The 12,267-nt window shown below is 43.9% G+C and overlaps 1 protein-coding gene across 1 annotated transcript in view; it reads right to left on the reverse strand.

Moving 5' to 3' along the window:
- Arnt2 (aryl hydrocarbon receptor nuclear translocator 2) overlaps nt 1-12,267 on the reverse strand; it is a 107,844-nt gene that overhangs the window by 27,963 nt on the left and 67,614 nt on the right. Inside the window, exons 8-10 of the mRNA XM_028774701.1 lie at nt 9,515-9,591; nt 7,726-7,860; nt 5,796-5,870 (exon numbers count right to left, since the gene is read on the reverse strand). Of these exons, the coding sequence (XP_028630534.1) occupies nt 5,796-5,870; nt 7,726-7,860; nt 9,515-9,591 (287 nt within the window). The remainder of the gene's footprint in view (nt 1-5,795; nt 5,871-7,725; nt 7,861-9,514; nt 9,592-12,267) is intronic.

The raw sequence follows: 12,267 nt of genomic DNA on the forward strand, positions 1-12,267 counted from the left end.
CCTCCCTCCCTTCTTTCCTTCCTTCATTTTTTTCCCTTGGGCATTAGGTTCTCTGGGGCTGAGCGCTAGGTGCACAGCTATAAAGCATCATGAACTTATTTCTTAGATGGACTTAATTCACAGAAAAATTTTAACCTCTGTTTGACATTGTAAAATGGATTCAATAAACTCTCAGGAAGGATGTGAAATAAACTGGTAAATCTGTATGCATTATTTATTTGAATGTATTGATCTGCCACCACTTTCATGTTGCAGTATGGTTTCCAGAGTACTTTCATGGACACCTGGAAAGGTGGCTTCACTATTTACAGATGACATTACCAGGATACCAAGATTAATTAAGTGCTCTAAGACCAGACAGCTCTAGTGGCAAAGAGGGACAAGAACTGTGATCTTATGTCCAAGTTACAAGCTTATCTCTCTGGGGATAGCTTGTTTTATTCTCTGTTCACTCACATAATACAAAAGTATGTAAAGATACCCACCCACTGGCAGCTGGAAGCATCAGGTATTAGTCTCACGAAAGAGAAAGAAGTGGGAGATGGAGACGCTATTGGAATAACTAACAGACCTTGTCTGCATGTGATTGTTCCCAAGAACAAGATAAGGCAAGCAGAAGTCCTTCTTGTAGGCAGGCACAGTCTCAGATCCTGGGAATGTAAGTCTTCAGTCTTTCTGGGTGTGGTCACAGGTGGATTGTTGACAAGAATAGGGTCTGATTCTAGAGCCAGGCAAGGTTGGACTCCTAAGATCACTGTACTTGCAGCCTGCTTCCCACTGGGAGTTTGTGGTCTCTACCATACTGTACCCAACCTGGGGACATGGTGAGCTGAGCTTCACATAGTGCAGGCCAGTGTCTTGCATACAGTAGTACTTAGAGCACATCTCATGAGCTGGCTACATAGTCCTGAAGCAACCAGGTAACTGACTTCCCCCACACTGCCCCTGGGGAAACCAGGCACAGCCACACTGCAGAGTATCAGACAAACCCCTCTTAGGGAATATCCAAGAGTAAAAAAACAAAAACAAACAAACAAATGAACGAACAAAAAAACCAAGAAAGCTGGCAGAGGGTAGAGGTCTTCTTTGGTACCACTTAGAATGAGGCTGATGAGATAAAGTGAAGCTGGCCTACTTAGAGGATGTTGTCTCAGAGAGTTGGTCCCAGTCTTAGTCACTGCTCTATTGCTGTGAACAGACACCATAGGACTTGCTTACAGTTTCAGAAGCTTAGTCCATTATTATCATGGCATAGAGCATGGCAGCAAGCAGGCATGGTGCTGGAGAAGTAGCTGAAAGCTACATCTTAATCCAAAAGCAGAGATGGGGGGGGTGAGGGTAAATGAGGGGAAGAGAGGGAGAGAGTGAAGAAGGAAAGGAAAGAGGGAGACTGGGAGACAGGGAGACAGGGAAAGAGACTGTGCCTGGCTTGGGCTTTTGAAATCTTCAAGTCTACCCCCAATGACACACTTTCTCCAACAAGGCCACATCTATTCCAACAGGCCATATCTTGCAGTCCCTCTGTAATACTATCATGTCCTATATGAGCCGATGGGGGCCATTCTTATTCAAACTATCATAGTCCCCTAACTGGGTCTGGCCTCTTTCCTCACAGGGGCCAGAAGTCAAAGTCACATCCTCTCAGGTCAGTAGCCTGAAGTGCTCCCTGGGTGCATAGCGCAAATAGACCCATGTCCTCTGTCCTGAGTGTGAGTACCTTCTGTTTCTTCCAACAGAAAGAACTAAGGGGGTGTGAGAGTTTTTCACTGTGTTTCATAGACTAGCAGTAGAACCCACCTTGTAAAAGCTGGGATGTGGTGCTGAGGGTAGAGAACAGAGAAAGGAGGTGGTGGTGCCAGCCCTGCCTTTTCAGCCCATGGATCAGCTCAGCAGAAGAGCGTGTATTAGGAACAGGAGCTTCAGAGCTGAAAGATACCTACCAAGGCTTTGCAATCATCATAGGAAGGGATATGCATGGTTTGAATATTTGATTTCCCAATCTTAACTCCCTGTCCCCATTGCCAAAGTGAATGTTCTGTTCCAAAGTACAGGTCACTTTGCAGGGGATAGAGAGATGTGTAGATAACCACAACCCACAGAGTCTGCTACAAACTCACAGTCAAATGTCAGAGGCCACCAGGAGGGCTAGGAGTTGGGACCTATCATTGAAGTCCTGATCTGAATGAAGGATTCCAGAAGGGGAATGAAGTTTGGGAAAGAGTTGGAGGGTAGGAATGATGTTGGCAAATGAGATTCTTGGCTCTCCTTCTAGAAAGCACAGCACAATTGTGTATAGGCAGGAAAGTTAAGGAGTGATGGGGGTTTGAACTGTACATGTAAGCAGGGCTGGTAATACGATCCAGGTCTAAGGTCAGAGTGGCATCCTATAGTGCTTCACTCAAGTGTGGGGCTAGTAACACAAGAGACTACAAAGATCCTAAAACCTAACTTAGCCTGGCTCTTTATGAAAACAGCTGTCATGGGTATCAATCACCATAGTTACCATTATCACTTTATAATCCTCACCATCACCATCATTACTGTCTTGGTCAATGTTCTATCACTGTAAAGAGACATATGACCACAAAACCCTTATAAAGGAAAGCATTTAATTGGCTTACAGTCCTGAGGTTTACAGTCCATTATCATCATGGCTTGTAGCATGGTGGCACACTGGCAGACACGGTGCAGGAGAGTAGCTGAGAGTTCTACCTTTGGATCCACAGGCCACAGGTATAGAGAGAAACCCTGGGCCTGACCTGAGCATTTGAAACTTCAAAGCCCATGCTGATTGACACACTTCCTTCAATATACTACACCTACTCCAATAAGGTCACATCTCCTAATCCCTGTGAAATAGTGCCACTCCCCAAGGACCAATACTTCAAATAAATGAACCCATGGGGGCTATTCTTATCCAAAACACCACAATTACTATCACCATGATCACCCTTATCATGATTACAACCACCACATCACAATCATGGTCATCCTCACACTAATTACTATCACCATCACAATCACTGTTACACTATCATGATGACATCACAATCACCATCCAATCATTACCGTCACTATTACCATTAGCACCATTATTGCCACTATCATCGCCATCACCTCCACAATCACAGTCATTACCGTTACCACAGTCATCATAATGATCACAGTCAAAGCCATTACTATCATGACCATCAACATCATCATAGTCATTACCATTGTTATCATTATTACTGCCACTACCATTACCATCACCATCAACATTATTGACAACTACCAACCATCATCATCATCATTACCAACATCTGCCACCCATCCTGCCCTTGGTCGTAACAGTAAGACTAGGGCCTCCAGAGCATACACTCACATCTCACCTGGGCTTCCCTCTGTTCCGTGTTACATTTGACTATGCAAACTATGTATACCACAAGAACCTGGCAGGTTTGAAAAGAAAAAAGAATTGGACATCTCATTTCACCTAAGTAGCCAGCTTCAATGGCTTGTACCAGCTACCTCATCCCTGGGCAGCCAGGAAGTGAAAGGGAAATCAGGGCTGTGGCTTCAGAGGTGGAAGCCCTGGCACAGGCCCAGGACACATGGACAGCAGCAACTGTAGAGCCACAAAGACATCCCAAGGCACACCCAGACTTGGCCTGAGTTTGTGTTCTTTGGGCACTGGCCACCATCAACGAAGGGGGACCAATGTTGACAAAGGGAAGTGGTTTGTTCTTGAGAAAGCTGAGTCAGCCCTTGAGCTCTTGTTTTAAACAAAAGCACTGAACTGCCCAGACAGGAAGGCCATAGAACACACACAAGTTCGGAGTTTAGTGTGGTGTCAGTGTACCTTCCCAGGGGCCAGGAAAGTATCCGCTCCCAGAATTCCTTTCTCAGTCAATTTGCCAAGAAGTAGAAATGGAAGAGAGAATCTTTGGGTAGGTTCCTACTTCACACCCATTCTTTTTGTTTAATCATGATGGCAGTGAGGGTGGTTGACACTCAAAACTTTCTTAGTCCCACTGTCTACTGGGAAAAACACGGTGACAGTATTCACGGAGTAGGGTTGGGGATTCTATGGGGAAACACATGAAGAAGGACCTGGATAGATTTACAACCTTACACTCAGCAAACGTTGAACAAAGCTTCCTGGTAAAGCCTTACCCTTCTGATTCTACATTTCTAAACGGAAGCCACATGCTGGAAGTTCTGATCTATTTAGGCAGCTTGGTTCGAATCTACTGTCATGACAATGAGGTGCACAAGAACAGGCCTGGGGTCTGCACAGTAAAGCCAGGTTTAAGTAAAGATGGACCAGGACTAGGCTTAGGTGAAATATGAACTTATGTGAAGAATCTTGTACTTAACTCTAAGTATATGGACCATTGTGTGCAAGTTTTAATGAAAACTGTGACTAAACCTAATATTCATTTTTTACAAAGACTTGGCGTGAAATGACAACAGAGACACAGCAAGGGGTGGCCTGCAAAAGTCAGGTAGGAGGGGACAGGGATGACAGGAGAGAGCAGGGAGACATCAATTTTGTGAAGCTGTACCAGGAGGGCTCTGTGCCTAAGAGATGCTGAACTTCATTCTGAGCGATGGTTGGGAGTAGTGTGAGGAAGAGGCCACCAAGAGATGAGGCAGTGTGCTGGGTTTGGGGGTTTCTGGGCCCTCAGATGGAGAGGTGAAGAGCTACCTGGAAGAAGGCAGGCATGAAGCTAGAAGACAAGTGAGCTGGAGTGATCCAGCGGTTGAGGTTATGAAGACGAAGTTATATGGTTGATGTCAGGCCCTCTCATCATTACTCCAGAAGCCAACTGAACAGGGCCTAGGAAGTGGAAGGGCAGCCAGAAGTGGGAGGAACTGGAAGGAGTGACATTGGAAGAGCAGAACCGAGATCAGGGAGGTAGGGAGCTCCATAAAGCTGCTCAGGTAGGTTTGAAACTAGAGGGCCAGGTCTCTGCAGACGGGGAGGCCTTCCACTTGCTGGGCCTGAGATACTTGCAAACAAGTGCTATGATAAGCCCATATTCCAAAGGATGGCAGCATATTCCTCTCTTGAAAAGTGACCCACAAGTCTCTTTTCTTATGTTCATTTTCTCCTTTTCCAGCAGTACAGCATAGTCTGGTGGGAAGAAATCTCCCCTTCTCCCAGGCCAGCTGAGGAGTCGACAGGCTTCATGCTTAACTAGTTCTAACTCACCAAAGTGTGACACTCTGGCCTTTCCTTCAGTGAGCCTCTTCTGCCCCCTGCATACCTGGGCTTCCCAAATGGCTCTTCAAAGTATCGTTCTGCTTATGTTATTAAAAGGAATTGCTACTTACCTTCATGGATCCTGGGAGAGAACTGAGGTCCTATAGCATGACACAGAAGGCCTGATCTAGCTGGTCTCACTGCCTGTCACTACCTCCTTGTCAGCCCTAGGAGCTGACGAGTATCCTCTTGGCAGGCCACATTAGTGTGTCTGGCACAGCCCCTTCCCCCTGGCATGGTCTCATTTCTTTTGTATTCTCCCTTTACAACTCATGTCAGCTGATCTCTCCTCTGGGAGCTGCCTCTTCTCCCAAGTCACCCTCTCTAGCTTTGGTGTTTCAGGAGACTCCTCAGAGCCTGCCCTCTACTCCTGCACATAGCAATGAATTCCTCATGTACTTTATACCCTTATGCTTGGAAGCTTGTCCAGAATAGCTGGCTGACATTGTAGTAGAGCTTGGTGGCTCACAGTAGGGCTTCATCCCTCTAGTCCTCCCTCCCCTCGGGCACCTCACTAGGCAGCGACAGCAGCAGCCATGAAAAATACCTGCTGGAAGCTCTCCCGTAGGTGGCTCTGATCCTCAGGGTGGCAGAATTCCAGAATATCCTTTCCCAGAAGGTCCTATAGGGGACAGACAGCTTTAATAACCCCAATGCCCACTCTCTATCTCTTACCCCTACCCTGTAGACAAAGGTGTTGTTTATACCCTCCCCTTGAACCCACCTCCTCTTGCCTGCCCACCACAATCTTAAACATAAAACAGTCTTCCTCCTCCTGTGGGCTGAAGAGTTGGCTTCCTTGCATCCATTCTAAATTCCCCTGGCTCAGTCCTCACTTACTTCTAATTCTGCTTGGGCGCTTGATCAGCAGCTTTACAACACAACTTTATTTCTGTTTGCCTTGGAGAGGCAAACTGCAATCAACATATTTTTAAAAACATCCAAAGAAAGCTCAAGGACAGACATGCTGCCTACGAAAACTAAAACTGTTTAAGTATGGAAACCAGTGGCTGAATGAGGCTATAATAACTGTGCTTACATCAAGTCTGTTCATTATTGACCTTCACTTGTCTATGTGCTATTTGAAAGACCCAGCCTTCATCTAAAACTTGTGTGGTTCACCGTGAATAGGGGCAGAATACAAAAAAACCATCAAAGAGTAATTTCGAGCATGCTCTAGGGAAGTGTCTTCAACAACAAAGGATGTGAGCTATCTCAGTGATGAGAACCCGAAGGCGCACATGATGCTTGAAGTGAGCCGACTCAGCAGCACAGGGCAGCTCCTATGTCTCAGGAGTGCCAGACACTCAGGGGAGCTGCTGGAGGATGCATAAGTCTGTCCAGAAATGCACTGCTGTCAGGGGTCATTGGCTTTCACTTTATTCTATCTGAGAGGTCACAGTTTGCATGAATCTAGTGACAGAATTATAGAAAGGCTTTCATAGTTTTGCTTTGGACTGTCCCTAGTTCTAAAATTTACACACAGGGCTGATTCCAGCACAGATAAAAGTTAAGTAAATAAAATAAAAATACACTTGCAATTAAAATACCTCATGTTGACATATCCCAAAGCTTCCTAAAGTCTTCTCTTTAGAACAAAGAGCCATGTATTTCTTTCTTTTTTAATGATTTTTTTTTATTTTAAGGAACTATAGAAAAGGTAAAAGGATATACATAAAATAAACACCTGCATATCCATTGCATTGATTCAATTATCGTTGTGTTATTAATATTTTATTTTAAAAATATTTTCTTTATAGATGTGTGCATACAAATGCAGACGGGAGATTCTCTCTCTCTCTCTCTCTCTCTCTCTCTCTCTCTCTCTCTCTCTCTTTCTCCCTCTCTCTCTCTGTTATCCCTTAACAATAAGTTGTAGATCCCATAACACTTTTCCATGAAGTTTTCAGCATTAATATAATAAATTTCTCATCATATTGCAAAACCAAAACACGATCATACCTAAGAAACCAATACTCATTTGATAACATCTCCATACTCCTCACACTTGTCCCCTAGGTGTCTCCTCTAGGCAGAGATCTTCAGGCTCAGGACATGGATCATGCTACTGTGCTCCACCTGGCTTCACCTGGGTGGCTCATGCCTTTCTGTGTTTCTCATGCCACTGCCTTTTCAGAAAGGATCCAGAGAAAAGATCTGAAAATATGCCCTAAGTAAAAAGATTTCCCCAAAGGACTAGGCAAACACCCCTCAGGAATCTTGAAAGTTGTCAGACATACGGAAGCTTTGTAATGAAAATAAACCGATCTTAACTCCTATCCTTTGTGATGATGGTTTTGTCTTACAACGAACAGTTTGGCTTGTGAAGGGTGTCAGCCTGGTTAAACAGGAAATCTGGGCTCCTATGTCATTTCTCTATGATGTCATTGTGCTGAACCTTTAACAAGTAAGATAAATACCTTTTGAGTGAAGTTAAATCTTTCACCAGTATCAGGAGCTCAGGGCTAGCCACTGACCTGGGGCTGGTAGCCAATCACACTGATGCATCTTGGGTCCACAAATGTGATGATCCCATCAGAGTTATGCCGTGACAGGAACTCTGTGGGCACTGACATGCCACTCATGTCCATGCACACAGGAGAGCTGGTCACCTGGAACAGAGGGTTGATTACGATGCGGATGAGGACATGGTAAGAATCCACATAGCTTGAACTCCACACATCCTGCTGTGTCACTGGAAAGACGATCCTGAGGAATTGAATTAATGCATGGCCGCTTCCTTTACATTTATTAGGCAGTGGGAATAATGAATATTCACAACAGGCTATAATGCCCTAGGACACTTGTGATGTTAAGAGATATTGCACACTGTGCTGGCAAATGATTGGGGCTCAGCAAATGTTATCTTCTTCCTCTCTCATCTTTCCCTCTGTAATTGGTGCAGAGACTAGGAAAGTATGTATTTCTGGACTGAATTCACCCAGCTACTCTTGTTTTACACACCAGAGAAGAGGATCTAGTGTTTGTTTTATGTGAATGAAATCGCTTATTTGTTTATTTGAAAATAGCCAGACTTAGAAGATCAAGGATGTGAAACACGAACCTTCTGGACTGTCAACTCTGCCTGCCTTCCTCAGTTTGGAAAACACCCTAAATGTCAAAGGAAGAATGAATGAGCCAAGTGACTGAGTGGCTACTATGTATCAGATATCAGATAAAGTAAAACATTGAAAACTTTATTTATTTACTTAATATGCATAAGTGTTTTTGCTTGCTTGTATGTCTGCACCACCTATGTGCTTGGTGCCTGAGAGGGCCAGAAGACATCAATTTTCCCTGGGATTGGAGTTGCAGACAGTTGTGAGTTTCCATGTGGGTACTGAGAATTGAACCTGGATTCCAAGCTAACTCTCCATCTAACTCTCCAGCCAAGCTAACTCTCCAGCCTCAAGTAAATTAAATTTTAACAAGACAGGGTCCCTACTTCAGAGGCTTCACAAGCGTACCCTCAGCTAACTACGGCAAACATTGTGCCGTTGAGGTGAGAACTCTCTGCTATGAGAGAACACAGTGGGAAGTAAGAGTTAGTATTACCTAAGGGGATTGGCAGTCATTTAGCTAGATCTCAAAGGACGAGAAGGTAGGAAGTGCACAGAAAGAATTTTGAAAGCAGAAGGGTAACTAAGAAACACAAGGTAGAAGAAACAGCTTGAAAATCCCCACAGAGGTGGGGAACCATGAGGTAACTTCATGAAACCGGAAAGATGTGGTTTGGTAAAAGGATGTGGGAAGATGGGGAGAAGGGAAGGAGAGGAGAATGGAATGAGCTTGAACTTTGTCCCACAAGGCCCTCGAGGGACTTTAAAAGCGGTCAGCAAGGATGTGAGTTCTGGAGGAACTCATCTGTAGTGACTGGTGTAGGTGGGCGAGAGGTCTGTTAACCCTCAGCTAGAAAGGTCTCTGTGGTGTATCCCTAGTGGTACACCTTTTTAAAATTCAGGTTTTGACCCAGAGTGAGACACATAACCCTACAAATACTGAGTACACAGGAGTTCCAAATGAAGAGGCACCCAAACAGTCTCTTGTCCTGTGTAGTAAATGAGCCCTGACTGAAGATGAAAAAGACAGGCTTTTTGAGCTTGCCTTTCATCCCAGCACTCTGGAGGCAGAGCCAAGTGGATCTCTTAAGGTCGAGCCCAGCCTGGTCGGCAGAGTGAGTTCTAGGACAGGGAGGGCTACACAGGGAAACCCTGTCTTGAAAAACCAAAAAATAAACAAACAAAAAAAGACAAGCTTTCTGCTCACCTGGAGCCTCCCAATTGCCACAAGGCAATATTTACTGCCTTGGCCGACATCAGCGTCTTCTTCGGGTATGGTCATTCCTGAAATGAGACATGAAGCATCATGAACATGCCCAATATTACTGGCTAAGCGGGGGGGGGGGGGGGACATCCACGATTTCATTTATGCAACTGAAAATGCAGATCCACTGTTGCCAATCAGAGCTGGGAAGTTAGCCAGTGACTCAGCAGCCCCACACTGTTGCCTGTTCCTCTCTGTCTGACAGTGTCTGATGAGTTCATGATCCATCACCATCTGCATTTGTGGATGGATGACACAGGCAGAGGAGGAGGATGAGATACAAGCCATTCATCTCTATATTTGCACAGCTTCACCGAAACACCAATAAGAAGCCTAAATGGCTCCTGTTGATCATGCTAACAATTCACATTTTGTTGACAAGGGGTCAAAGGCCATCAGAGGTGGTGCACAACTTGATAGTTTTTTTTTCCCCTTTCTTGTTTGTTTGTTTGTTTGAGGCAAGAACTCACTATGCAGCCTTGGCTGTCCTGGAACTTGCTATGTAAAGCAGGGTGGTCTTAACATTACAGAGATCTTTCTGTCCCTGCTTCCTTAGTGTTGAGATTAAAGTCATGCGCCACTGTGTCTATTGGTGCACAAGTGTAATCCTATCACTGAAAAGGCAAAATGAGCAGATCCCCTGGGGCTTGCTAACTAACTAGCCGACTTAGATTACCTGCTGAGTTCTAAGCCACTGAGAGACCCTGTCACAAACACACAGAGAAGGTGAATTACAACACCTGAGATGGCCCTTTGACCTGAACAAACATGTACTTAAATACATGCACACGAACCTGTCCCTGTATATACACAAACATATATGTGCACAGATACACACATCTGCGAAAACTTCCAGACTTCTTCACGGAGCTAGCTCTTCCCCAGTTTCTTTTTAGAACCGCACAAGTACTCAGTTGTGCTGATACGCCATGTTTATCCAACCATCCCTCAGATGTGAATGGTGAGGAGTTTTCTGTACTGTGCAGTTAGAAGCAATGTACACTCTAGCATATGTGTATTTCTTTTATTTATCACTGGCACTGTACCTGTTGGATGGCAGTTCTCTAGAAGTGGTTAGAAGCAATAGAAGTGGTACTGGGTCAAATATAGATAGACTTCTGTTTTGTTAAATTCTCTCCAGAAGGGCTGTATCAGTTTGCATTCCAGTCACCGATGTCTGAAGCCTGTTTCTCTATGTTCTTGGCTAACAGAATGTGCTGTCAGTTGTCAGTTTGACAGGTGAGAATAGATGTCTTAATTTGCATGTCAGTAATTATAGTTATGTTTGAGCATTGCTTTCTGTTTACAACTGATTTACATTCCGAGTTTTAATGAATCATCCGTTCATGTTCTTCCCCATTGTTCTGTTGGGATTCTGGTTGCCTATCTCCCAATGCTGGTTTTGAGACAGGTTTCCTATAGCCAAAGATGGCCTCAAACTTGGTAAATACCCGAGGAAGACCTTGAACTTCTTATCCCTCTGTCTCCACCTCCCAAGAAATAGGATTATAGCTGAGTACTATCATGACAAGTCTCACTTTTAAAGCGTTGTCTCTGCAGTGAGGAGGGATCCTGTGAATATGTTCTCCCACATGGTTCTTTGTCTTCTAACTTGGGTTACAAGGCTAAAGTCTGAGCCACAGTTAGAAAGCCATTTCTTAGGTAGAGATTAAAAAAAGACTCCATGTTTGCCTCTAGTGTTTTCCTAGCCTCAATTTTTACACTTAGATGTCTGAGACACTCCATTTCTCTTGTGTAGCATATGAGATACATATTGATTATGTTTGTTTTCAAGTATGTGACTCTTCAGTTATCCCTCTGATATTTGTTTAAAGAACAATGACTTAAGATACCACTTTCATCTTGCAATAAATCCCAATACATGCTTGGGTCTAATTATGGACTTCTTCTATTCCACTACTAATCTCAGAGGCACTACTGTGTGCTCTAATGTATGGTAAGGTTTCCCTGTAGGGTTTTCTTGGCTACTTTCAAATGTGTTTTTCTACATGAAACTTAGTATCAACTTGCCTAACTTTATAAAACAGTTTGATGACATTATTAATAGTTTTGATTAACATGATAATTTGCCTTCAAGAGAAAGATGTCTTCATAATGTTGATTCAACACTCCAAGCACAGGCAAATATTTTAATCATGTATTTTTATCCTCTTCTATGTTTTTTCAGAAGTGTTCAAAATGTTCCTCGTAAATCCTTGCACTTTTATGACTTAAATTTATTCCCTCGTCCATGTTGGGATAACATCTGGTGTTGTCATTGTGCCTGTCTTGTTTAGGCCACCATATAGTTAAGATTTCATGGGTGTGAAAGAAAAACAAAGGAGTTTCCACTAGCTGAGACTGCCAGGCACTTTTCCCCACTTTCTGAGAAGATTCAAACTTCGGAACAAGCTTACTACTATCCTTCTGGATATTACGTAATTCTAGAAAGTGATGTAAGTCTGAGATGCTCCCAGCAGAAGAGAAGGAAGTGAGGATGTGGTTCTGGATGACGACTGTTGTTAATCATCCATGGCTAGGACAGGCATCTCTGAGTGCTATCCTTACATATGTGGACTTAATAAATAAGTATTCATTGAAAAAAAAAGATTTCATGGATGAAACTCCTAGTCATAGACGGAAGACTCTATCTCATAGGAGACATCATGGTTTTTACAATCTTTCTACCCACTTTT

The sequence above is a fragment of the Grammomys surdaster genome, unplaced genomic scaffold (genome assembly GCF_004785775.1).
Source record: "Grammomys surdaster isolate TR1022 unplaced genomic scaffold, NIH_TR_1.0 242, whole genome shotgun sequence".
Classification (NCBI taxonomy): Eukaryota; Metazoa; Chordata; class Mammalia; order Rodentia; family Muridae; genus Grammomys; species Grammomys surdaster.